General features: G+C 52.7%; 1 protein-coding gene across 1 annotated transcript in view; it reads right to left on the reverse strand.

Annotated features, from left to right (window-relative positions):
• Positions 1-461: 461 nt before the first annotated feature.
• The window catches only part of PTK7 (protein tyrosine kinase 7 (inactive)), a 65,457-nt gene continuing 38,649 nt past the window's right edge, over positions 462-27,269 (reverse strand). The window contains exons 2-20 of the mRNA XM_059400425.1: positions 24,923-25,210; positions 24,350-24,452; positions 23,742-23,932; positions 23,501-23,651; positions 22,367-22,515; positions 21,847-22,113; positions 20,001-20,134; positions 19,726-19,861; positions 19,474-19,593; positions 17,666-17,815; positions 17,416-17,566; positions 17,188-17,315; positions 15,715-15,918; positions 14,805-14,960; positions 13,973-14,205; positions 12,890-12,970; positions 3,394-3,545; positions 1,945-2,123; positions 462-1,443 (exon numbers count right to left, since the gene is read on the reverse strand). Of these exons, the coding sequence (XP_059256408.1) occupies positions 1,283-1,443; positions 1,945-2,123; positions 3,394-3,545; positions 12,890-12,970; positions 13,973-14,205; positions 14,805-14,960; positions 15,715-15,918; positions 17,188-17,315; positions 17,416-17,566; positions 17,666-17,815; positions 19,474-19,593; positions 19,726-19,861; positions 20,001-20,134; positions 21,847-22,113; positions 22,367-22,515; positions 23,501-23,651; positions 23,742-23,932; positions 24,350-24,452; positions 24,923-25,210 (3,134 nt within the window). The 3' untranslated portion in view covers positions 462-1,282. The remainder of the gene's footprint in view (positions 1,444-1,944; positions 2,124-3,393; positions 3,546-12,889; positions 12,971-13,972; positions 14,206-14,804; positions 14,961-15,714; positions 15,919-17,187; positions 17,316-17,415; positions 17,567-17,665; positions 17,816-19,473; positions 19,594-19,725; positions 19,862-20,000; positions 20,135-21,846; positions 22,114-22,366; positions 22,516-23,500; positions 23,652-23,741; positions 23,933-24,349; positions 24,453-24,922; positions 25,211-27,269) is intronic.

Below are 27,269 nucleotides of genomic sequence, written 5' to 3' on the forward strand. Positions count from 1 at the left end.
GTTGGGAATCAAACCAGTTGAGTGCCCTCAGCAAGGGCATCCATGAGGCATCAGGCACTATCCCTCTGCTCTGTTCTACCTGCTTGGCTCTCTCTCCAAGAGTCGTACAGGGATTCAGAGACCTGAATCCATCATTAACTCCTTCTCCAATCCAACTCTAACTTGCTCCCAGACTCCCCACCTTCTACCCTCCCCACCTGAGCAGGAGGATTAAGCCAACCAGCAAAGAATAAGTAGTTGGCAGTCAGAGAGCAACAGAGGGTCACAGGGACAAGAAGTGGCTTCGCATCCTCCAGGCCCATATTCTCAACGCCCCGTGAACCAGAGAGAAAGGCCAGTGTCTACTTGTCATTCCCGTCCAAACCCCACAAGACTTCATGACAGCACATGGACACTTCTGATAAGTGAGGGACAAAGGGACACCATCCATGGGCAAGGGCAGGGAATGAGCATCAGAAGCAGGCTGTAAAAAAGGCTTCTTTATTGAGAGCAGCGAGTGTTAAAAAACAAAATAAAACAAAACAAACAAACAAACAACAACAACAATAAAGGTGTGAGGGAGGGGTGGCCCACCCTCCCACCTCCTCCAGGGCCCACCCCTCCCTCGCATGCCCCCCACCCCACGCTGCAAGTACATACAAAAGCCGCCCACGGTGCATACAAAAAGGGCGGGTTATATAGTGTGAAAAGCTCCTGAAAACTCCTTCATCTGCCAGGCACTTAGGATGAGGAAAGGAGAGAAGGGTGAGGAGGAGGCATGGGTCTGGGTCAGTGTGCACAAGTCCACGGGGGGGAGGATTCACTGGCGCATCCTCCATAATCCTGGTGCAGAGTCCAGGGTGGGCCCCAGGGACCAGAACTATCCAGAAACTTGAGTATATGAAGGAACTCCCCTCAGACCCGGCTCATCTCCAGCCTAGCCCTCCCTGGGCCAACTTGGCAGGTGAGTGGCAGAACTGGACCTGGTCAATGGGAGGAGACCCAGGCCAGAAATTGGGGTTACCTGAGGTACCCACACTGTCCCTGATGGGGGAAGGAGTGGCAGAGAAGGCTGCCCAGCTCAAGGCCCTAGTCACTCAGTCTGGGTCTGAATCAGCCTCCCCAGGGCTGAGGATGAGGGAGAGGAGGAAAGTCCAGGCCCTGCCCAGACCTTAATAGTGCCTGTGGTCCCAGGGCAGGGCTCCTGGGGCCAAGGAAGACAGGGATCTTGCCCATCATGCTGTGGGAAGAAATCCTCCCCTGCCCATGCCATCCTGAGGCACAGCCTGCCTGGGCTCCTTCCTCACGGCTTGCTGTCTGCAGGGTTGTCTCCCAAGGTGTTAGCGATCTCGCTGAAGGACGGCCGGTCCTTGGGGCTGAGGGCCCAGCAGCGTTGCATCAGGCGGTAGAGCTTGGAAGGGCAGCCCTCAGGCTGTGGGAGTCTAGCCTTTCCAGCCTGCAAGTCTGCAGGGAAGATGGATGGAGTCTTGGTCAAAACATTTCAACACCTGTCCTACCCAGTGGAGCCCATAGTTCCCCAAGCAGCCACACGAGGGCGACTCGGGGTCAGAGGCACTGGCCAGTGAGTGGTACATGGGCACTGAGTCCAGCAAGGGGCATACGGGAAGTATCTTGTAATCAAAGGTGATGGCTCCTGTGATCCTGGCCCCAGCTCTCTCTGGCTGGTGAGGGCAGGGTCCACAGGAGGCACACAATGCATGAGGACCAAAGTGGGGTCAACGGGCAGGCGTCAGAGTAGCTGGACTGGGCACTGGGATCAAGGACTATTTACCAACCGGTACCAAAGTATTACTTAATCAGTATTTCAGCTGGGGTAGCCATATCTGGACACCTACTAATACCAGCCCTGGGAAGTGAGGCAGGCTTGGTGGGCCCCGGGACCCTGAGCAGACCCTGCACCTGGCAATTATCTGGAATCATCCTTCAGAAACACAAACTGCCTACCGGCCAGAACTTCATCGTCCGCCTGCCCGCCGTGGGGCATCTCTCCGTGGGTGAACACTTCCCACATCAGCACGCCAAACGCCCAAACATCCGACTTGGTGGAGAAATCACCCTCCAGGATGGCCTCGGGGGACATCCAGCGCAGTGGCACCCAGGCCTGGCGGAAGTGGTAGTACTCACTATGGGAAAGAAACATGCACAGGCATGGGGCGGGGCCTCATGGCCCACGGAGTACCAGGGGGTACAATGGGTCACACGGCCTGAGATCCCAACCTCATCCCAGACCTGGCTCTCATACCCAGGCTAGAACCCAGCTTTTCTCCAGCAAGGCATTCAGAGAAATTGGTAGCATTTAGGCTGAGCATGGGGGTATGCTGGATGAAAATTTAGAGGCATCCATGTGGTGACTGGTGCCTAAAAATTCCATTAAGAATCAAAATTTAAAGCTTAAAAAAAAAGGCGGGGGGGGGGGGGTTGTGCCTGGGTGGCTCAGTCGCTTAAGCATCTGCCTTCAGCTCAGGTCATGATCTCAGGGTCCTAGGATCGAGCCCCGCATCGGGCTCTCTGCTCAGCAGGGATCCTGCTTCTCCCTCTCCCACTCTCCCTCCTCGTGCTCTCTCTCCCTCTCTAATGAACAAATAATTTTTTTTTAAAGATTTTATTTATTTATCAGAGAGAGAGAGGGGGAGAGAGCGAGCACAGGCAAACAGAATGGCAGGCAGAGGCAGAGGGAGAAGCAGGCTCCCCGCTGAGCAAGGAGCCCGATGTGGGACTCGATCCCAGGACGCTGGGATCATGACCTGAGCCGAAGGCAGCTGCTTAACCAACTGAGCCACCCAGGCGTCCCGAACAAATAAAATTTTTTAAAAAGAATTAAAATTTGCCTCAACATTAGTAGTTTTAAAAGCTAACAATCATATATTTTTCTGTTTAAAACAAAATGTAAAAAAACAAGAACACGTTAAATGGAGAAAAAACTTCGAAAGCTTTACTAGCAATAAACCAATTAGGACTCAAGCTAACAGCCAGACGCGCTGTGGTGGCGCAGAGCCAGAGTGACCCTCAGAGAGGTCCCCAAGAGGCTGTGCGGTGTTTCCTGGCACCCCAGGGCAGTCCCTGGCCACCGCTGCTGAGCTCGAAGCACTGGGCTTCAATACAGTGATTACCAAATTCAGGAAGTTGCAGAGGGAACCGTATGAATGGCTAAATTATACATGAACTGTTATAAAGTTTGATTAGTTATTTTAAAAATGGTTAACAGAGATAATGTCTAAGCGTCAGGGCCCACTGGCTAGGAAGGCTGCGGCACCTTTGAAGAAAGGATGGGGAGGCTCTGTCCCCTCTCAAGCCCTTCAGCCTTAGGTCAAGTGGATGCTAAGCCCTTTCCCACATACCCCCAAGCCCCACCCGCCGTCTGCCCCTCGCCATACCCAACTGGGGCCCTTCTACCTGTTGTACACGTCCTTGCTGAGCCCCAGGGCCGACACCTTCACCTGTCTCTGGGCGCTGACCAGGCAGTTCCGAGCGGCCAGGTCCTTGTGCACAAAACGATTGTTGGACAAGTGCTCCATGCCCAGGGCTACCTGGGTGCACAGTGCCACCTGCAGCGAGAAAGGGGCCTGTCAGAGCAGCCCAGGACTAGAGATCAAGAGGACTGTCTTTGGCACAACCCTTGGTGAGGTCTCAATGCCATCAGCGTGATGCATAGGAAGCCCCAAAGCAAAGATACAACAGCCTCGCTTTCCTTCTCTGTAAAATGCGGCTACTAACAGCACCTGTCTCACTGGCTTGTTAGAAGAACTGAGCTAAATGAAATTATGCTCTTGGAACCACTCTGGCACACAGCAGGTGTTAGATGGGATAAATGGCACACGGGGTAGGGAGACCAAACAGTGACCCCTTGTTGGGTGAAAAATAACTGGGCAGGTGGTGCCTGGGGGACGAAGTCGGTCAAGCAACAGACTCTTGGTTTCAGCTCAGGTTAAGATCTCAGGGCTGGGAGTTTGAGCCCCACGTCGAGCCCTGCTTTGGGCTCAGCTCAGTGGGGAATCTGCTTGAAATTTTCTCCCCAATGGTCACACACACTCTCTCTCTGAAATAAATAAATCTTTTTAAGGCATTTTTAAAAGATTTTTTGATTTGAGAGAGAGAGAGAGACTGTAAGAGAGAGCATGAGAAGGGAGAAGAGGGAGAGGCAGGCCCCCCACCGAGCAGGGAGCCCAATGCAAGGCTCAATCCCAGGACCCTGGGATCATGACCCCAGCCAAAAGCAGAGGCTTAACAGACTGAGCCACCCAGACACCCCAAATAAATCTTCTTAAAAGGGGAGAGGGGAAGAAAAGAACTGGGCAGTAATCATAGTTTATATGTTTATGGGTTGTTCCTTTTTACTTCAAAATCATGAATTTTCCTCCAGCAGTGTATAGAACAAAACAACAACAAAATGTGTGTGTGTGTGTGTGTGTGTGTGTGTGAATGTACATACATGTATAACTCGTTGCCCCCAAGGAAAGGAATTGGGGACTATGGGGTAGAAAAAAGTAGGGAAATAAGATGCCTGAGTGGCTCAGTTGGCTAAGCGTCTGCCTTCCGCTCAGGTCATGATCCCAGGGTCCTGGGATCAAGGCCCGAGTCGGGCTTCCTGTTCAGCAGGAAGCTTGCTTCTCTCTCTCTCCCACTTGCCCTGGTTGTGTTCCCTCTCTTGCTGTCTGTCAAGTAAATAAAAATCTTAAAAAAAAAATTTTTTTAATAAAGATTTTATTTATTTATCTGAGATAGAGCAAGAGAGAGAACACACAAATTGCGGGGGTGGAGAGGGAGAAGCAGGCTCCCCATTGAGCAGGGAGCCCGATGTGGGACTTGATCCTAGGACCCTGAGATCATGATCATGACCTGAGTCAAAGGTAGACACTCAACTGACTGAGCCACCCAGGTGCCCATTATTACTATTTAAATTCTGAATTGCATATAGAAGAATCTGTAAAATATATATACACTTCCAGAAATAATTATAATGCTCACACCCAGGCAACTCTCACTAAGTAAACAAATAGAAACAAAATCTAATGACACCAGAATCCCCGAAGCCAGAAAGCCTCCTTCCTTATCATATGTACTCTCCCGCTCAGAGGTAACCTCTATCCCAACTTCTATAATCGCTTCTTGGCCGTTCTTTATAGTTTTACCACTGCCACATACATTCCTAAACAACAGAACTTAGTATTGCTGTTCTGGAACCGGACAAAGCTGGAAGCATACAGAATGCCTACATTTTTGTGCCTTGACCCTTTCATACAACACTGTGAGATTCAGCCTTTTTTTTGCAGGGACCACTGTACTCTGTCCCTTTTCAGCAGGAATATGCCACAACTCATTTATTCCAATACCAATGGATATTTGTGTTTGTTTTATTTTTTCTAGTTCTTCTAAGAACAGGGCTGCTATGACTGTTCTGATGGGTACATGTGCACGAGGGTTTTGTGTTTTTTTTTTTTTTTTAAGATTTTATTTTATTTGACAGAGAGAGAGATATCACAAGTAGGCAGAGAGGCAGGCAGAGAGAGGAGGAAGCAGGATCCATGCTGAGCAGAGAGCCTGATGTGGGGCTCGATCCCAGAACCCTGGGATCACGACCTGAGCCGAAGGCAGAGGCTTTAACCCACTGAGCCACCCAGGTGCCCCTACATGCACAAGTTCTTTAAGATGCTAAGGCAAGTGTCATGGACTAAGAGTATCTCTAGCTCTACAAAATAGTGTGAAATTCTTTTCCAAAGTGTAAGACAGTGGGGGATATTTTTCACTGATATCCTTTTTAAAACATCAAGCCATTGGGGTGCCTGGGTGGCTCAGCTGTTAAGTGTCTGCCTTTGGCTCAGGTCATGATCCCCGGGTCCTGGGATCCAGCCCCACATGGGGTTCCCCGCTCAGCGGGAGGCCTGCTTCTCCCTCTCCCACTCTACCTGTTTGTGTTCTCTCTCTTGCTGTATCTCTCCCCGTCAAATAAATAAATAAAATCTTAAAAAAAAAAGTCGAGCCATCTGTATGATGTCATATATATGATGTAACATATTAAATGGAATTACAATTCAGTTATAGTAACATTTTCAAAGTATGTATCAATGCACTGAACAAATACTGAGCACCTACTGTGTACCACACACCACTGGGCGCCGGTGGAATATAGTAGGCACAGGAGGACGGGGTTCTCAGCAAGAGGGCAGTCTGGAGGGGAGATGAGAACTGTATCTGCAGAGGGTTGCTGCCACCAGGAAGAAGGTGGTCCATGCCCACAGGGAAAAGCAGAAGGCCAGAAGAGTGCTTGAAAGATCCGCAGCCCCTCTGTCGCCTTATATGCAAACCTCAGGAGCAACCACTGGGGACACATATGATCTGAAGCATTTCCTCGTATATAAAAACAAAGCAAACTTGGGGCACCTGGGTGGCTCACATGGTTAATTGTCTGCCTTCAGCTCAGGTCATGATCCTGGGGTCCTAGGATCAAGTCTCACATTGGGCTCCCTGCTCAGTGGGGAACCTGCTTCTTCTGCTTCTCTCTCTCTCTCATGAATAAATAAAATTAAACAAACAAACAAAAAAAAACAAAGCAAACAAATGAAAAACAGTCCCTGGGAAAGATTATTCAACAAGTCACTGGCCAGCTGTGTGTTTCTCCGGGCATATGGGTCCATACAGGACCCATAAGGGAGAAGACAGCCACCGAGGAATGCCATCGTAGAGAGGTGAAGATCAGAATGTGGCCAGCAACTGATGTCAGCACAGAAATAGTAATCAAGGTCCCGTGATATCGTTCTACATATATCTGATTGTGAAAGGTCAAAAGTCTGTCTCCAATTTATCTCAGGTGGTTCAGGGAAAAAATAAATGCATGAGGGGGCGCCTGGGTGGCTTAGTGGGTTAAAGCCTCTGCTTTCAGCTAGGGTCATGATCCCAGGGTCCTGGGATCGAGCCCCGCATCGGGCTCTCTGCTCGGCAGGAGGCCTGCTTCTCTTCCTCTCTCTCTGTCTGCCTCTCTGCCTACTTGTGATCTCTGTCAAATCAATAAATAAAATCTTTAATAAATAAATAAATAAATAAATAAATAAATGCATGAAACTAATATCCATGTACCCATGGAGAGAAAAAGATAAAGTCAATGGAGCAAAATGCAAACGACAGAATCTCGGTAAATGGTTTGTACAAGTTCCTTGAATTAATCCTGCACTCTTTGAAGCTTGAAATATCAAAATAAAACTTATTAAACACACACACACAAAAATTGTCAATAAACACAAAAAATAACACTAAGTGGGTGCTGGATGGCTTAGCTGTTAAGCATCTGCCTTTGGCTCAGGTCATGATCCCAGGGTCCTGGGATGAAGACCCGCACTGGACTCCCTGCTTAGCAGGAAGCCTGCTTCTCCCTCCCTGACTCCCCCTGCTTGTGTTCTCTCTCTCTCTCTTAAACTGTGTCTCTCTCTGTTAAATAAATAAATAAAATCTTTAAAATAAATAAGTAAGTAAATAAAAATTTTAAAATAACACTAAGTAAAAGCAGCCCATGTGTGGGCCAATAATGACAGTAGCTCATAGGGACGCCTGGGTGGCTCAGTTGATTATGCATCTGCCTTTGGCTCTGGTCATAATCTCAGGGTCTGGGGATCGAGCCCTGAGTCAGGCTCCCTGCTCGGTGGGGGAGCGTGTTTCTCTCGCTCTCCCCCCGTACCTCCCGCTACCTTGCTCATTTTCTCTCTCTCTCTCAAATAAATGAAAATCTTAAAAAAGGAAAAAAGCTACAAAGATTATGGTTGATCTGCTTTTTCTTCTTAAGATTTTATTTCTTTATTTGTCAGAGACAGAGCACAAGCAGGGGGAGCGGTGGGCAGAGGGAGATGCAGACTCCCCAGTGAGCAAGGAGCTAGATGCAGAACTCTATCCCAGAGCCTGGGATCATGACCTGAGCCAAGGGTAGACGCTTAGCTGACTGAGTCCCCCAGGCATCCTGGCAATCTCCTTCTATGCTCTTGATGTTGCGAAGGGCAAACTAGTGCATGGGAGTGGCAGATGGCCTGCTGCAAGGAGGAGAGCACCTAATCAGAGAAAAGGGCACAGGAGCGTGTCGAGTCCCTACTGTGTGCCGAGCCCTGAGCGAGGCTGGCTGCCTCTCCTGCTTGCACTCTGTACGGTGGGGGCCATCCTCAGTTTACCCACAGTCCCAATCCAGGCTTTGTACCACCCCCACCCAATGCCAGAGCCTAGCTCTTTCCTCAATACCGCAGCTGCCTCTCCTGCATCACATCTCTCCCTCCCAGGTGATGGTGATGGGGGCACAGGAAGGGCTGTCTGCTCATCGGCAAGCCCCGGGGTGAGGTGCTGGCTACAGACAGACCCTACAGACCCTACAGCATCCCTGGCTGCCTCTGAGCTGCTTCACTGGCCTGACTCCCAAGGTCACGGAAAAGTTGGCAGAAGAACCAAACCCGCACACCAAGGATGGGGGTCACTCCAAAGACAGATCTCAGTCTGTGTGCACTGGCCAGTGACATCCCTGTCGGCGCCCTGCCTCCACGGGTGGCTTGCGAACTTGTGGTCACAACCTGTTAGTATGTCATGAAACCAATTCAGTCCATCTTAACTAGCAATAAAACTTTTAAATGGAATAAAAAATATCAGAGTACCTAATAGTAAGGGTAAATGTCATTCATAAAACAGTTTTCATTAAAATATGTACATACACACGCATGTGATGGCTTGTGATACAAAATGTGTTTTTGTGGCAACTGGGTCTCAGTCAAGAAAAGTTTTAAAAATAGGTCTAGGGGTGTCTAGGTGAGGGGGGTTCAGTTGGTTAAGCAACTGCCTTCCGCTAAGGTCATGATCCCGGAGACCCAGGATCGAGTCCCCGCATCAGGCTCCCTGCTCAGCGGGGAGTCTGCTTCTCCCTCTGACCTTCTCCCTTCTCATGCTCTCTCTCTCAAATAAATAAAATCTTTCCAAAAATAAAATAAAAATAATGGTCTACATCCAGATGGCCAACAGACACATAAGAAGGTGTTCAACATCACTCATCATCAAGGAAACGCAAATCAAAACCACAGTGAGATATCACCTTACACCTGTCAGAATGGCTAGTATCAAAAAGACAAGAAGTAACAAATGTTGGCAAGAGTGTGGAGAAAGAGGAACTCTTGTGCACTGTTGATGGGAATGTAAATTGGTGCAGCCATTCTGGAAAATAGTATGGAGGCTCCTCAAAGACCTGAAAATGGGGCCCCTGGCTGGCTCAGGTAGAGCATGTGACTCTTTTAAAACTATTTTTTTTTCTTTTTTTAAGATTTATTTATTTATTTGACAAACAGAGATCACAAGTAGGCAGAGAGGCAGGCAGAGAAAGAGGGAGGAAGCAGGCTCCCTGCTGAGCAAAGAGCCCAATGCAGGGCTCAATCCCAGGACCCTGGGATCATGACCTGAGCCGAAGGCAGAGGCTTAACCCACTGAGCCACCCAGGCGCCCCTTAAAACTATTTTTTTTAATATTTTTTACATATTTTATTTGGGGGGAGGGTAAGGGTAGCAGGGAGCAGCAGAGGGAGAGGGAGAAGCAGACTCCCCGCTGAGCAGGAGCCTGACACCGGGGCTCGTGAGTTTGAGAAATGGTTCAGGAAAAAGCAAACTGAAAGCAGAACACGTTACAAAGTTACATAAAACTATACTTCGTTAACATCAGGGGGGAAAAAAAAGTGAAACAATGGTCTAAACCCTTGTTGTCCAGAACAGTAGCCCCTTGCCCTGTGTGGCTCCTTAAGTGAATTCATGCCCCGCATAGGGCTCTCTGCTTGGCAGAAAGCCTTTTTCCTCGTCTCTCTCTGCCTGCCTCTCTGCCTACTTGTGATCTCTGTCTGTCAAATAAATGGGTAAAGTCTTTAAAAAAAAAAAAGAAGAAGAAGAAGAATTCAGTTCCTCAGTAGCTCTAGCCACATTCTAAATGCTCAGTAGCCCCATGAGGCTAGTGACTACCACACTGGACAGCGGCAGCTATAAACTATTTCCATCATGGCCAGAAATTCTTCAGAACCACTGACCCAAGCCACCACCACTCAAGGACCTATCTACACAACCAACATGCCAGCCTCAGGGCTTGCCCACGTTCTGTCTAACCCCTGCAGGATCTGACTGCACACACCGCTGTCCTCAAGGCATGCTAAGCTGAACCTGCTCCTGGTCCTGTCCTTAGCTTGCCAGGACCCACAGATGAGTCACAGGTTATGGCCCCCAGATTTCAAAATCTCTATCACCTCATTAGCAACTCAAAACATGCATTATCTCTAATTATGCCAACACCCAGGGCCTATGTCTGATTTCCAGCGCTATCCCGCTGCGGTCCTAAAATTCTCCCGGGGCTTCCTGCAGCCCACCCATGCCAGCTAGGCACTCTGGTTCCAATTCCACGAGACCAGGGGGACACCGTGCCTACCATCCCACCACCCCTTGCAAACTAACTCTTCCTCCTTCTATTCTCCTAGAATCCTAAGACTAGAAAGTGGTGTAACAGCTCACTAGATTATTAGTACAAGAAAGTATCTATGATTTTAGTAGATCCTTCCTACTAAGTTACATTTTCATGCAATTTCCATTTGGGGGGATTTTTCAAGTTACTAATGAAGATCCACATGAGTATCAGAATCAATTTAGTAAGTTAAAAAAAATAAGATAGAAATACCAAGTGTATCAAATACAGTATTTTGAAAGTGTGACTTTAGGGGTGCCTGGGTGGCTCAGATGATAAAGTGTCTGTCTTCAGCTCAGGTCATAGTCCCGGAGCCGTGACAGAGCCCTGCATTGGGCTCCCTGCTCAGTGTGGAGCCTGCTTCTTCCTCTCCCTCTACTGCTCCCCCTGCTTGTGTTTTTTTGCTCTCTCTCAAATCAATCAATCAATGAATCAATCTTTAAAAAAAAAAAAAAAAAGAATTAGCTGGAGAGCCTGTTTGAAAAATGTAGGTCCTCAGACCCCACCCTAAGACATTTTAATCCCCTCGGTCTAGAACCTGCATTTTTTATTTTACGCAAACCCCACTTCCCATTTGATGCTGAATATTGTCCTGAGACTGTGCGGAACACGACTTATGAAAGCTCCCCCATCAGATTTACGATGCTAGGGGTGAAAAATGGAGGACAGATCTTTAGCACAGGTGATAATGACTTTCAGCCAAAGAGAGTCCTTTAGGTCATGTGACAGAGGTAACTGATTTCCTGTTCTGCCTGCCTATGTCCTGGTCCCCAAGAAAACTACCTGACTCCCCTCTATCCTGAAGTCATCCCCTTCCTGCCATTCAACTACTTCCTCTCCTTGAGAACTGAACTCAAACTGCTTTTTCGACCAGGAAACCTTCTTTTTTTTTTTTTTTTAAGATTTTCCTTATTTATTTGAGAGAGACACAGTGAGAGAGAGAACACAAGCAGGGGGAATTGGAGAGGGAGAAGCAGACTCCTGGTTGAGCAGAGAGCCCAACATGGGGCTTGATTCCAGGACCCCGGGATCATGACCTGAGCTGAAGGCAGACCCTTTACGACTGAGCCACCCAGGCGCCCCAGGAAACCCTCTTTGTCAACCACACCATGTGTCCACCTAAAGGATGTGGAGGTCTTCAGTGTTTCTTAATTTCTGTCTCTCACTCACTTTCTGTGTCGTCCCTGAAGTCTGTAAGGCACTCGCCATATTCATTTTCCCAAGCTCCCCCACTAGATCTTAGATGCCCTAAGGATGCCTGGCAGTTTCCGTTCTGCAACCCTGCTAGGGGCCGGGACTGGTTCAGTAGAGACTCACTGGCTCCTTGCATGTCCTGACACACTCCTTAGTGGGAGGGGCACACACTGTCCCCCAGCTTTCCATCTATAGCCACTGCAGACAGTCGCTGCTGCTTCTTGGGGATGGAGCCGGGGCCTGGTGTCAGGAGGCCAGCTGTGGGTGATGTGGGGCCAGGTCCCCTGTCCTGTGTGGGCCTCACTAAATTCACCTACAACTACAAGGAAGTTAGCCTGGGGGTGCAGAGTGACTTTCCCAGAGAGAACCCAGGTGATGGGTCCCATTTCCCTAACTTATCGAACAGCCATGCCTGTCTGCCCTGCCCCCAGAATCTGTGAGCTTGGTGGGCCTACAAGGCAAGGAACTATCACCTGGGAGGGAGGGCCCTAGCCGTCCCTACCTACCTGCCCTGAGCTGTGACTCATCTCTGAGGTGACTCTGCTGTCAGCTTGGTATTGGGATGCCCAGGCCCAGAGAAGGAGGCAGCCCCATTTCAGAGGGGAGGGAAGGAGGCTGTGGGCAGAAAGAGCTGGGCCACAGAAGGAATCGTCTGAGGTGGGCAGAGGGTAGTAGGCAAACTTTCCCTGTATCACTGTTTCAAGTCAGGTCTTCACTGTGGGGCCCCCGGCCAGGTATCTGGGCCCAGAAGGCAGGAGAAGTGGAAGGAAACGCTGCGGGCAGCCCGCAGCCCGAGTGAAAGTGTGAAAACCACAGTGGGCCAAACATGAGTAGCCCTTTCACGGAAGTCATCCACGCTCAGAGGCTGACGAAACACTCTGGGGGGCCACAGCCCACCCTGCCCGGCCCTCACCGCTCCCCCAGCTCAGCGCTCACTACAGGAGCCGATGTCCTCCTACTCAGCAAGGGTGAAGAGCAGCCCTTCCAAATGAAGGCACCATGCGGCAACACAAAGGCATTTCAGAGTTACAAGATCTGTGACAAGTCCCTTAACCTCTCAAAGCCTTGGTTTCTTTATCTGCAAAATGGGGCTAATGACATTTGTTTCCGAGGACTATTGTGATGGTTAAGATAATGTATGTAAAGTCCTGCCTTGTCCGCAGGGAACATTCCATCAGCGGCACCTCTGTCACCAAGATGGCCCTTGATCCTGACCCACCCTTGAGGACCTCTCCCGCCCGGTCCTCACCTTCTGCTTGGTGCTGAGGGGCTGTGGCTTCAGTTTTTCATCCTTGCTCTGGGAAATCCTCAGGAACTGTTTGAGGTCTCCCTAAGGGAAAAGCCGAGCACTTCTGTCAGGTCAGAGGCCAACTGTTCTCTCCAAAGCATTAAACCCATCAGGGGCTTCCAGAGCACCCAGCTGAGCAGGAGAGAACCCCTGGCCCTGTACACCCACCCCGGCCAGCTCCCCCTCCACTGGGGGAAGTCCAGTGGGAATTTTAAAAATATATAAGAGATGGCTTCTAGAAGCTCTCTCAGTCACAGAGACAGCAGGACTGCCATTCCTACCCTCGGCAGAGCCCCAGACAGGCAGGTGACAAGACTCCTGCCTTCAGGGAATCAAGTGGAAAACACAGCTCCTAACCATCACAGACCCCTGAAAGGACATCTCTGTCCTCTGGGGGTTTATCACCTAAGAAATATACTGAGGGAGCAGTAGCGGCAGAAACATATATAAAATACTCATAAGGGCTTGCCAGTGGCAAGGAGGAGGACTGCTCCCCCCCTCTCCAGCCGACCCGAGGATGTAACGAGCAGCAGCCTGAGGACCAAGGGAGTAAAGGTGAGGGGATCAAGGGGTTGGGGAATTCAGAGTATGGGGCAGCTCCAGGCGTGACAGGTGAGATGGAAAGAGAAGGCTGGCAATGGGGCTAACACTGGTGCCCCAGAGGGGAGAGGATGCCAGGAAGGATTTCCAAGAAGGAAAGCCGGGTCTGCTAAGTTTTATTCTCAGGGGGGTGATGAGCCCGGCAGAGAAGGAAAAATGACAAACGGAAGAAAACATGAGTCCAGGAAGGAGACCTGGGATGCATCTGGGTGGTGTGCAGAGTGAGAAGCTGGGGACCAGCCCCACACTCGGGGGCTGGCAGACAGGAAGGAGGGAGCACCAGTCAAGGTGCCGTTCAGTCAAGGAACGGCAGGTGTCGGAGAGCTAGCAGGGACAGGCGGCTGAGTGTCCCCGGGGGCAAGCGTCTCCCAGCAAGCTGACACAACATGAGACAAGGCTCCGTGGTGCACACCCCCAAACCGGCAGGGCCCCCCCCCAGCATACCAGGTCCACGTACTCCAGCACCATGTAGTGGGGCTCGGCTTCCCGGCACAGCCCCAGGAGCCGCACCACATTGGCATGGTTCAGCTTCCCGAACATCTCGAACTCCCTCCGGAAGTCCAGCTGCTGTTGCTCGTCTCGGCTCTGGAGGCTCTTCACAAGCACCAGGGTCTCTGCCACCCCCTCCTCAACGCCCTGCGCCTTCGCCAGGAACACCTCCCCAAACTCACTTTTCCCTGTGGGTACACGTCTGGGTCAGCCAGCTGCTCTCACCCCAGCAGGGAAGCTTCTCCCGGGGTGGTGGGGGGGGGTGCCTTGCCCCTCTGTCACCAGAGGGGAGTCTTGGCTGCACCCCACCCATCCACCTGAGGGGCAACCCTAAGCAAACCACTCCCCACCCTGCCCTGGGCTTCATAGCATTCTCACACCAGCATTTTCCAAAGGATGGCTGGTGTGAGAATTTTAGGAGGCTCTTAATAAACATGTTAATAGCTCCATGTTTTAACGTATCCTCAGAAAAAATTTAACTGCCACTAATCTGTAACTTCTCACATTTTTTCCTAGAACAACACTAACTTGCATTAATTTTGTTTTTTTCTGTTTTTAAAGGCAGCCAATCTGAAGGAAACACCAAGTAAATAAGGCACAGGGAGTGACTACAGCCAGGGAGGTGAGCCGTGTACAGGTGTGGGGACACACTGGGATTATCTCCCCTCTGCTTCCTGCCCCTGGCTCCCAGGCTCTGGGTTTTAGGGACCTTGGAGACAGCAGCCCTAACCTAGCCTCCAGACAGTCCTGTCATTATGCTGTGACCGCTGCAGCCAAGGCGACATACCCAGTGTGGTGATGGCCTGCAGGCTGGTCCTCGGGAAATGCATCTTATCAGTTGTGCTGTGGCGTTTGTTGGTGGCCGCAGGACCGGAGCCCAAGCTGGTCAGGGCCACTTCCTCTTGGATCTCCGCGGAGGGCTGCCCGTTCTGCAAAGGTCCACCTGGGAAGAAGAGGCATGGTTGGGAGGCAGCAACATAAGACTAGACACTCTGGCCACCATGGGCACCTCACTTCTCTCCCCCAAACCTCTCCTTCTATCAAATGGGTCCAATCATGGTGTTCCATGCAAAAAAGGCCAGTCCAACTGGTGAACTGATGGGGTGGGGTACAGGCATCCCTTAGAGTAAAAGCACTGATGGACACAGCTGACTACTACCTCTGAGATAGAACCAGGTACACAGGCCTTATCTGGCCCACTGGCCCCTCAACACTGCATCAATCTAAGGGGCTTTGCTTTCGTGGGGCCTCCACTGCACAAAGCCCTAACCGTGCACAAAGGGGAAGTACAATGAGGGAGACCCAGGCCCTGCTTTGATGCCTAGATGGATAGCAATGCCTCTGAGAGAAGGGCAGGAGCAGGGGAACCAGCACGATGTCCCTGGGGGAACTGAATGGGCAGGAGACAAGTGTGCCACTGAAATACGAAAGCATGTATTAATTGTGCTTGTGGTTTAGCGGCACAGGGAGAAACAGGCCCAGCAAGGTAGAAGCCAGCCCTGAGCCTCCCATGAGGAGGTCGTGAACCAGGCTGCTCAGCTCCCCAGGCCGGGGTAATGGGCCAACTCCAGGCTTCCAGCTGGGGTTTGGGCCGGATCGCCTAGAGCCCCGGCAGGCAAGCACCACAGCTCTCTCTGTGGCCACCAGGGGGCGCTCAGTACCCGCACACCGCCCCGCCGCCACAGGCCATCCCTCACCGTTGAGACACTCCATCTCGGGCTCCTCGCCCTCTGGCTGCTTCTGGAGGCGCTTGGCCTTGCAGCGCTTCTTGCAGTAGAACATGAGGCCCAGCACGGCAATGATGTAGGCCACAGCAGCACCCACAGACAGCCCGATGGTCTGGATCATCTTGTAGGGGGGAGGGCTGCCTGGACCCTCGGACTCCTCCAGCACTGGCTTGTCTGAGAGACACAGAGAGGGGTCTGGGCAGGGCCCATTGAGGCCAACCCAGCCCTCCTTCGCTCCCAGCCCCTCCCCACCCTACAGAGGCAACCACCTTCCCACCTCCTCCTAGTCGACGACCACCTCCCAGACACCCAATGGCCTGACCAAACCAGAGAACCAGGGCGGGTCACCACGGTCTCTGAATTAACAAGGGGTGGGTCCTAGGAACCCACTGAAGTCACAGAAGTTCTGAAGGATCTGAAGCCAGTGATTCCCAAGCTGGGGTGCATCTGAGATGTGAGGCCAGGGACACACATAAAAAGAAACACACCTGTCAGGACGCTAACACAAACCCACGCTATCGCTGACAAGCTTCCTGAGTGGACTTGGTATCTTGAACCAGTCCCTTAAGAGCAGCATTTGGGAATTCCTGATTTAGGATCCCAGATGGCCAGACACAGAATACACGTTCAAGAACGTGTTTGCGGAAAGGATCTTCCAGACTAGGGTCTCTCAATGGCCTAGGGTCCCATGGTGAAAGAGGAGCCAGGAATCATCAGGGAAACAGGGAGAGAGGCCCACTAGGGACACCACTAGGACTTCCCAACTCCCACCCACACCTAACACTTCAACCAAGAGGCCTTATCATTTCACTATTATCCATTCAATGTTCCACAGAATATTTTGTCTAGAAAAACGGTTCTGCTGTTAAACCACAAGTTTAAGAACTTCTCATTGAAACCACTCTCATCTTACAGATGTAGAACCAAGCCCCTGGAGCAGAAATAACACCTCCAAGGGCAGAGAGCTGGTGAGGAGAGACCAGACCCAAACCCCGAGTCCCTGACTCCTGGCAGAGCCTTTTACCAGATGGATCTTTTTCTCTGGGCCTCCGGGGCATAGTAACACTTTCCCACGGCACCCTGGGCTGCTCCCCTCCCTGCCTCCCCACTCCCCCAGAGATATGTGCAGCCACTGCAGGAGACCTGGCAAGAAGCATTTTAGGACAAGAGGACCACCCCTACACCCCCCCCACACACCCCTCCCAACACACACACACACATACACACACACACACCAGCTGTGGAATGTTAAATCAGCAACAGCTCAGCAAGGAACCCAACATTATGCCACAGCATGGTGGGAGCAGAGCCAGCTGAATCCCAGCCCCTAACATAAAAAAGGATTTCAGGGTTCTCCGTATACAGGGGTCCGACGAAAACAAAGATGAGAAAGAAGTGTGGCCCCAGCACTTCCTCTACAGGACACAGCTCCCCAGCACATACCCACAACATAGAGGGGGGCCTCCGTGTGCTTGATGTTACAGCTGTTGCCCGCGATGCAGGTGTAGCGGCCCGAGTCCTCGGGGGCCACGTCATGGATCACCAGGGAGCCATTCTGGAAGATCTGCATCCTGCCAGGAAAGAAGCCACAGCGCTACCCACCTCTCTAGCTCCTGGGGAAGACCGGCTGCAGGAGAGGTGCGATGGGCTAGGGAAGCAGATGGGCCCTACCTAGGTCCCAGCTTGGTGGGGTCCAGGATGCGGTCTTTGCCCTTCCACTGAATGAGCGGCTTAGGGTCTCCCTGGGCCTCACAGCGCAGCAGGGCCGTGTGGCCCTGGTACACGGTCGTGCGCTCTGGCTCCACCTTGAAGGTGATGAAAACTGGATGGGAAGAGCCCAACAAGGGGCGAGGAGCAGTGAGCCGTGGGACTGGCTGGCTGTGGGCTGCCCTCCCGTCCCAGGGCTCTGCCACGGTCGCACCTGCCACAGTGAGCTGGACATGGGCACGGATCTGGCCCTGCAGCCCATTGGAGGCGATGCAAGTGTAGTTGCCGGCGTCATCACGAGTCACCCTGGAGAAGTGCAGGGTCCCAGCGTTGTCTGTCACCCACTCGGGGAGGCTGCTCCCATCTGTGGTGGCGACAAAGGGAAATTACAGGCTTGACCCAAGTCACTCGGGACCGCAGTGCGCTCAGTCACCCACCTCTACTCAAAAGGTGTCTGTCATCTGTTGCTCCTGATGACTCAAAGTCCCAATTCCTGAGCCAGGCACTGGGAACCCCCCGTTACTTGTTCCTTTTCCAATTTTTTAGTCTCATCTCCTTCCATTGCCCTTACAACATCTCCCTCCTGCAAAACTGAACTTCCGATGGGGCCCCGACTTCACCTTGACCTCCTCCTCATGGCCTGTCACATCTCACTTCTAGAATCCCTTCCCGCTCTTAGCCGTCCAGGCTTCAGATCCCTTTGCTGCTCCAACTCTTAACAGAAAGCTGACTCTGACCACCCGAGCAGAGAGCGCCCACCTCTTCCCCGAAACCTGCAGTCCTACTCTTCCACTCATACTACTCGTGGAAATGTAAAAACTGGTCTAGCCCCTTGACAGACAACTTGGCAATTTACAGCAAGGGTTGCAAAAACGTGTATACCCTTTCATCCGTAATTATTCCATTTCTGGGACTCTCTCCCAAAGGAAATAAACCCAAATCCAGAAAAAACTTTGGCTTAAAGATGTTTATTGCAGCAATAAAAAGAGAGAGTGAGAAAGGCAGAGAGGGAGAGAGGGAGGATGGTTAACAACCCAAATCTCCAACATTTAGGGAATATTTAAGTAAATTACAGTGACTCCAATCATCAGAGTGTTATTACAATCATCAAAACCAATGTTTATGTATAAAAGCATGTGAAAATGCTTGATAACGTTAAGTTAAAAAGGATATAAAATTACATAATTAACTGTATCTTCTTTTTCTATAGTAAGCATGACTTACTCAATGTAAGTTTAATAAGTGAAAATTACATGTTCAATAAAATTGCTATGTGCAAAAAGATATACATAGAAAAAGAAGAGGGCACAAACCCAAAAATGATGGGATAGCAGGATTATGCATTCTCCCCCCAAATTTTCTTAGTTTTTTTTTTTTTAAGTTATTTTTTCCCCCTTTTCTTTCTTTTTCTTTTTTAAGAGAGTGAAAGAGTATACATGCCAAGCAGGGGGTGAGGGAAAGCGGGAGAGAGAATCCCAAGCAGACTCCACAACCAGCTCAGAGCCTGATAACACGACCCCAAGATCATGACACAAGCTGAGACCAAGAGTCGGACGTCCGACCAACTGAGCTACCCAGGTGCCCCTGAAGGTTTGATTTCTAAGTCAATTCTACCCCCAACACAGGACTCAAACTCACAACCCCAAGATCAAGAGTCCCATGCTCTACCGACTGAGTGCACTAATTGCTCCCGCCCCACAAACTTTCTAAAGGAGCCCGCATGACATTTCTGTCTAAATATGACTATTTTGAAGGGAGAGGGAGGACTTCACAGCACCATCTGGGATCAAGCCAGTCACTTGCAGCCTCAGTCATTGTCTGTGACCTCTAATGCCATAACCTGACCTCCCTGGTGTCTGGCTCCTTTCTTCCTACCTGGACTGTAGGTCAGCCCCACACTCCTTGTCTTTCCCACAGTTCCTGGCATGGTGCTGGGCCCTCCTCCGCTGGTTCTCAGACATGCACACATCTGACCAGTGGATTGTGCTACCTGCCCCCACTCCATGCACCCCCGGTACCCACCTGCCCGAATCCACTTAATAGTGGGCTTTTCTCGGCCTGTGGCTGAGCAGGGTACCGTGGCCTCCTTGTCAAACTCCATGCACTGCTGCGGCCGGGGCGGTGGTGTGAACTTGAGCTTTTCTGTTTTAGCAGAGGGAGGGTAGGTGAGCACCAAGAGGAGGAAGCAAGGCAGCTCAGTTGGCCTCAGCTGGGGCAGGCCTGAAGATCGGGGTCCCCTGCTGCTCCTTCCCCTTTGCTCTCTCAGGCACTCACCCAGCACTTGGACGCGGGCCTGGGCCTCGATGCTGCCGGCTGGGGTGCTGCTCACACAGCGGTACCATGTGCCATCATACACTTCCACACTGTTGATACGCAAGGTCCCATTCTTGGAGACTTCGAACCGCGAGTCCTGTGGCACACATTACGGGACCATGGGAGGTCTCAGCCCCACCAGCATCTTCAGGGGAAGGAGGGCAAGGGGAGCCGATCCCAGAGGAGAGCCCCAGAAGGGGATTCTGGCCCCCTCCAGGAGCCAGCCTCACTCTCACCTCTGAGATGAGCATCTGGTTTCTGTACCAGATGACTGTGGGTTTGGGGGTGGCCTGGGTCAGGCAATGCAAGTAGCCTGGCTTGCCCTCCTCCAGCTGGCTGTCCTGGGGCTTCCTCAGCCACGTGGGCACAGCTAGAGGGACAGGGAGGGAAGAGAAGATGGAGGAACACATCTGCAAGACCAAAGGATCCAATCCCTCGAAATTCCAACCCCATACCCGACCGAGTTCAGAAGCTCCTGTCTGCTCCCCCAAAAGGTGCAACAACCCCTTAGTGAGGACAACCTTGGAATATGATCTTAGTTAGCGGTCACAATAAACCCCATACGTGTATATTCCTATACCCATTTTACAGCTGAGAAGACAGAGATTTATAGTAATGGTGATGTGCTAATACCTAATAGATAGGATTCCAATCCCCGGTCATGTGCCCCACAAACCCTTGCACTGAAACACCCCATGGCTCGGTCCTCAGATCCCTGCTCTGGTTTAGCCACCCTCGTTCCCTGAATTATCTCAGCCAGTCCGTGGCCTTCCACGCCATAGGAGTGCGTGACTCCCAAACCTACACCCTGTCTCCTGACCTCCCCGCCATGAGCTTCAGACTGGCAAGCCCAACTGCCTACTGGCATCTCCGACTGGATATCCAACAGGCCTCTTGAGCTTTATGTGTATGAAAGAGAACGGACTTCCCCTGGAACCTGTTTATCCCAGCTTTTCCCATCTCAGTAAATACCGCCCCTATAGAGCCAATGGCAAGAGCCCAAACGTACCGCTGACTTCCCTCTCTGTAGCCCCTCCCATCACATCCATTACACAAACCCCATCTCCTTGAGCTCCCCAAAATCCTGAGTCTGACCACCACTCTCATCTCCACAACTACCGCTCTGTTCTAGGCCCTCCAACACTTGCCCCGGAGAATTACAGTCATCTACTAACTGGGCTCCCCATCCAGACTCCTGCACCTAATGTTCTGGTCTTCTCAGAACCGTGGGGAGTGATCTTTCGAGAATGTCACTCTCCGACTCAAAACCCTACAAGGACTTCCTGTCTGACCTGGGGTGGCAGATTGTTTGCAAAGATGGTCGTGCACAGCTCTCCCGTCCCTTGTTCCTCTGCACTCGTGTTGCTGTCACTTTCCCCATCAAGAGACAGTCTACTTCTCTCGTGCCTCAAGTCTGGGGGGCCCGCGACTGGCCTGGCCCAACACAGAACCAGTGGAAGTCATGCTGGGGAGCTGCTGAGCGGCTGCCTTGAGAAGCCTTGCGACTTCCAGTCCTGGCTGAGGAGGCCCCAGGCCTGCTGTAGCAGCCACGACGGGGGACAACACCTGAGGCACCCCAGCAGATGCAATCTCCATCCACCACGAGACATATGAATGAGGCTGTCAGGGAACAGCCAACCACCAGCTGACCTCCCAGCTGACTGCAAGCATATCTGATCTTTCTGACCACCCTGTAGGGTAAGTACTGGGTCAGGAGCTCCATTTTATGGATGAGGAGACTGACCCCTGGCAAAACGGGAGCTTGCCACACCTTGTCTCTCCATGCGCAGGGGAAAGAGTGGGACCTGGGTCTCTGGAATCCCAGGCCCTTGCCCTTGCTCTGCCGTCAAAGAACTGTTTTTCCATGTGGGCTATCACCCCAACTTCTGTGCCTGACTTTTCGGGGTCAACCCCAACATCACCTTCCAACAGCTGACTGAGTCCCAAGCGTGCAGAAAACAGAGCTGAGGGGGCATCAGGTGAGCATCCGGGAAGCCTTTGCACATGGCCCCCAGAGACCAAGGCCTCGTCGTGGCACCCGGGCTCCCCTCCAACCTCATCCCACGGGGCCTAGGTGCTCACTGGCTACAGTGATGTTGACATCCTGTCGCCGCTGACCGGCCAGGTTGGCTGCATGGCAAGTGTAGACGCCAGCGTCACTCTCGACGGTTCCAGCAAACACCAGGTCATGGCCCTTCTGGAAGACTCTGCCGTGGGTGGGCAGCCGGACTCCCGCATGCTCCCACCACACACGGGGCTCCGGCAGGCCCTGGGGGGGCAAGCAGGCCACGCGCTCCACGCGGCCAGCTGTGAACACCCGTGGCTCAAATGGCAGCATGTCTTCAATCTCTGCAGGGAGGGGAGCAGGAGGCAAACCACCCAATTACCATGGGTCTTGGTACCTCACACTCTCCCACAGCAAGCTCCGGCCCTTGGTAACACAAACCCCTGGAACACTGCCTCTCCTCTTCCTGGACCCAGCATCCTCTTCCTCTCTTTGTTCTCTGAGCTGCTTTCTGAGTGGAATCAGGAGCCTAACTCTCCACGTGCCCACAGTGTTGAAGGCAGCCCCCGCTTCAGCACCCCAGACCCAGGGACCCACCTGCCAGGTGAAGTGTGGCCTCAAGGATGACAGGAGGGCCCCTCTGCCCGTGGCCTATGCAGCGGTAGACCCCTGCGTTGCGCGGCCGGACCTGAGTCAGCAGCAGGGACCCATTGGCAAACACAGTGGCTCTGCGGAGGTGCGGGGGGCTGCGAAAAGGAGAGACTGCTATTTGGAAGAAGAGGCCCACAGGCCTCCTTCTGGAAGGGAAGGAGATGGAACCCCATGCTGCAAAGGTCAGAGGTACTGGAAGGAATTGGCCAGGAACAGGACAGAGAGAAGGAAGTCCACATGCCACATTAGTATGTGTGTGCACATGTGTACTCATTATGAGTGCGCACAGGTGTGTTCCACCTACAGGAGACTCAGCTTTTGGGACAATGGGGAGAGCCACAGTGTCGGTGAGAGTCAGTGAGCCAGCAACACGTGCAACTGTGGAGACAGAGGGCCACTTCCCACAGGGTTAAGGCCAGCCTGTCAGTAAGGCCCCAGCCCCAGCAGCCAGAAGCCCATTGGCCACACCAGACAAACTACTGATGATATATATCTTCAGGGCTGAAGCCCAGTGGGATCAAAGCCCCTAGCCTACACAGCCACACCGCCAAGGATCAAGGACATGCTTGGTACCACCAACATGCCCTCTGCTCTCATATGGCCCAGGGAAGGACAAGAGTCCCGATAAAGGAGCTAGCACCCCCCAGAACCTTCTGGAAGTATTTGCTTCCTCCAAAAAGTGTGAGTGTGTGTATGTATGCATATGTGTAAGGTAAACTTACCATCCATCCCGACTACGGTCACCAGGTCCCTGGTGTCCCTCCAGACTGAATCGCTACTCCCCATCCCAGAAGTCCCACACAGGCAGGAGGGGAGTGGGAAGAGAACAGAGCCACCACTAGCTCATACAGTGCCTTTGTGTGAACTGGAAAAAAGATGCCCTTCCTGGAGGCTTCCCTTTGTGGAACTCATTCCGTAACAGTAGGACATTCTACTGCCATCTGCTGGAAACTTGAAGTGATACATGTACAGCCCTAGGATGTCTGCAATACTGATCCCATGCATTTAGAGAATGCACCTGGGCAATCAATACACGACCCATACCACTGTACTTGGAACACCCCTTGCCAGATGCCTTACCGGCTGCGGTTAGTGATGGGAGTCTCATCTTCAAAGACCCACTGCAGGCTCGGGGGTGGCTGGGCTGAGAACTGACAGTGGAACATGGCCTCCTCATTCCTTGCCACCACAATGTCCTGAGGCGCCAGCACTACCCTAGCAAAGCTCTCATCTGGGGAGGGAGAAGCACAGGTATGTAAGCAGGCAGCATGGGGAGGCCCTTCCCATCCCTGCTGCACTTTCATCCCCACCCCGGGCTCACCAGCAATGCTCAAGGTGAAGTTCTGGCTGCTGCAGGTCTGCCCAAAGGCATTTTGGGCACAGCAGGAGTAGAGGCCACTGTGCTCCGGGCTGGCCGGCCGGAGGGTCAGGTTTCGCTCCTTGCTGCTGACCGTGTGATTGCTCTGGCCATCAGAGAGGGGGTTCCCATCTCGGAACCACTGATAGGTGGGCCTGCAATGCCGAGAGCATCAGCAGCAGGGAGGCACAGGGTACTCAGGTGGCCAGCAGACAGGGTACAGAATCGGAGGGTCAGGGCTAGACCCCTCAGTTTACAAATGGGTCAGGCTAGACCCCTCAGTTTACTAATGGGGCCTGGGAGGGGATGTGACTTGCACAGGAACACACAATTCAGGGGCATCATCAGGCTGAGCTGCTACAACTCTCAGCCTCCAGAATTCAGGATCATTCCGCAGCACGAGGCTGCCCCTCCTCCGGTCACTGAAAGGTAGCCTGGAGCAGCCTCTGGACAGGGGTGGTTACAGAATGAAGCGAGGTGCCTCTGAAGAGAGTCCAGGTTTTGGGACTTGTCTAGTCCCTACTTGCCTAGAATGACTCTCTCCATTCCCACCCTCCAACTCAGCTCCTTACCGAGGGTGCCCGTCAATGTGACAGCGCAGTGTAACCTGGGTCTGAGGCTGGATCTCGGCTTCTGAGGCTGGGTGCTTCAGAACCACAGGGCCGGTCTCAATCCCTGCAGCAGAGGCCACAGTTGCTGAGGAGCAGAGCAGAGCAGGGGGCGAGGAGGAAGGGGAGGACAGAGGGGAAGGAAAAGCAGCAAAGGACATGGCCTGCAGGTTCTGGAGCCAAGAGACAGTGCAGGGAAGCTCTGCAGAGCTGAGGCCGGGGCTACACACAGCAGGTGGGTTTGGGGGGCCAGAAACAGAGCGTCTGCTCTGCCTGTGGCGGGTCAACCCTGACGCTTGGCCACGCTGCCACACTGCCCTTGCCATCTGCTAAAGCATGCAGCAGGCCAAGGGTCCTCTACTTGAAGGGGAAAGAAAATCTTATGGGGGGGGGGGACTTCTCTTCCCCCCACACACAGAAAGAACAGACTGCAAATGCATTCAATTGGAAATGAGAGAAGCTGAGGGAAAGGAGGGGTCCCACAGGGTTCAGTAACAGAGGACTTGCAGTGAGCGAGCACAGCCTCCCAGCTCTCACATTTGATGTTGAAGGAGGCGTTGGCACTGCGGGCCTCCTCTCCCGTGGTGTTGTCCCGCGCCACGCACTGGAAGGCTCCAGAGTCCTGCAGCCGATCCACAGCAGCAAAGCTTAGGCTGCTGCCCTGGGCGAAACGCCTCTCGGTGTCCCGGACGGGGGCCCCATCCAGCAGCCAGTACACATGCACCGGGCCTGGGGCCTCGACCTCACAGCGGAGCAGCGCGCGGCGCCCCTGCAGTGCATCCTGGGAGGATGGCTCCTTGATGAAGACAAGGGCTGCCTGGGCACCTGCAGATGGGGACAGGGGAGAGGCACCGTCAGGAAGAGGGTAGAGCCACCGTCCTCACGCAGTTCACCCGCCACCCCGTGCGCAGGAGCAAAGGGGCTCCACACATAGGAGGTGTCCGGGAAGTGTGGGAGAGAAGGATCCGGAGCCCACAAGTGCCAAGTGTCCACTGAGAAACTCTGAAACTGTGCTGGCCGCCCTGGAGGACACAAAGACATAGTGCACACCAGTCGGCAGGGGGCACAGAGCAGTTACACAGAACACTGTGGGTGTGTGCCCACTGAACAGTGCAGGCAGGCAGTGCACAGAAAAGACGGTGTTCCAAGGGTAGGGAAGGGGCGGGGACACCAGGGAGGCTCCCCAAAGGAAGTTTCTGACCTGTGGGTCCTGATGCTGGGCTGAGGAGCAGAGGACGTTAGCAGGTGGCCCTCCCCCATCAATCTTCAGAAACCAGGATGCCGAGCGCAGAGCATCTTGGAAGGATTATTCACACTCACAGCCCGCTAAGGGTCTACCCACAGATACCTTGCAGCCCAGCATCCCCCAAGGACTTCTCTGGGGAAAGCCACCCCATCACAGGAGAAGCCAGTATTCTCTAGATTTGGGGCTGTTTCCAAAGGCAGGCCAACACTGCCCCCCCCCCAACGTCCCACCCTCTATCCCTAAGAATATGTCTGGCCAAGATATGGCTTTTCTGGGTGAAGTTGAGAGGTGAGCATTCCCCCTCTCCTGCACCAGAACAGTTTGGCTCTGGCTGGGGCCAAGGGGCAACTACAGAGAATGGGGGGGCCTGCAACCGGGGGCGGAACCATAGCCAGTGGGAACAAAGGGGAAGTGAGAAACCTGTATTGAGCGGCAGATGGGCTGAGGAGGCGGAGGGCAGGGCTGGGCAGGTGGCATGGTGACAGCAGAAGTAACACACCGGGCTTTGTTCCGGGACCACGTGGGCGTCCTGCAGAGGCCCTGAGCTGCTGGGCTAGGAACACGGGCCTGCCTGCCAGAGGTGGGTGATGGCACAGAAGAGGACTTGCAGCCCCTCCAGGAAGAAGAAATAGGCCTCTTGGGGCTGCTATGGGAAGAAGCAGGCTCTGCCTCTGACCAAAGCAGGATGGTAAGGGCAAGAGGAGACTGAGGAGGTCTTGCTCTGCCCTTCCAAACCTACAGAGGCTAATCACAGCTGTTCCAAGCCCCTGACAGTGAAGTTTGGTTCTTTAGGGCCTAAGAACCAGTCTCTCCATAAAGTCAGCAGCAAGACAAGTGCAGGCTCTGTCAGAGTGAGGTCCAGATGAGGGGCTGCCCATGGTGTCGGTCCATCTCCCAACATTCTCAGAGGTGCTAGCCCGCAAGACAGTCATGGAGTCAAAAGGGGCCCAGAGCCTCCTCCATCTCTGCTCAGCGGGGCACTGCTCTTTGGGTGGGAGCATTGCTGGGCTATCCCACCCACTGTGCAAGTTAACAAACCTGTCCTCGGGGCGCTGCCAAGCACACCCCCAGTCACCGTGACATCCCAAACACCCCACTCACTTCCAGTCACCACACAGGAATGGGACCCTGCCCCTGCCCCCGCAGAGCAACTCAGCACAACCCCTTTGTCGAGCAGATAGGTAAACTAAGGTCCTCGGAAAATGAAGGGATCTGCCCAGAATCAAACAGCTCATCTGACTGTGACCCAAGGAAGCCAACTCCTAGCCCCATGCTCTTCCCAGCTCCGCCCACGAACTCAAAACCAACCTGGAAATGGCTGATCCCACAATGGGGCTCAGTCCCTGTGGCCAGGGAGAGAGGCAGACCTCCTACCGACAACACCAGACACACAAAGGTGCTCAGCTCACTGTCTGACTGAGGTCACCTTAAGGGAGTGTGGGGCAAGAGCTGGAGAATGTGGAGGCATCTGGCACACCGCCCGACTACCTCTCATGAGGCACATGGGTAGACTCAGGCTGATGCCCCAGTGGTCCCCTGCAAATGGGACTCACCGAATTCTTGGGGGCCTTGACCCTGAACTCCAGACACTTGTGAAAGGCCAGAGAGATCATCTGCCGTCAGAGAATAGGTGAACCA

The sequence above is a fragment of the Mustela nigripes genome, chromosome 5 (assembly GCF_022355385.1).
Source record: "Mustela nigripes isolate SB6536 chromosome 5, MUSNIG.SB6536, whole genome shotgun sequence".
NCBI lineage: Eukaryota > Metazoa > Chordata > Mammalia > Carnivora > Mustelidae > Mustela > Mustela nigripes.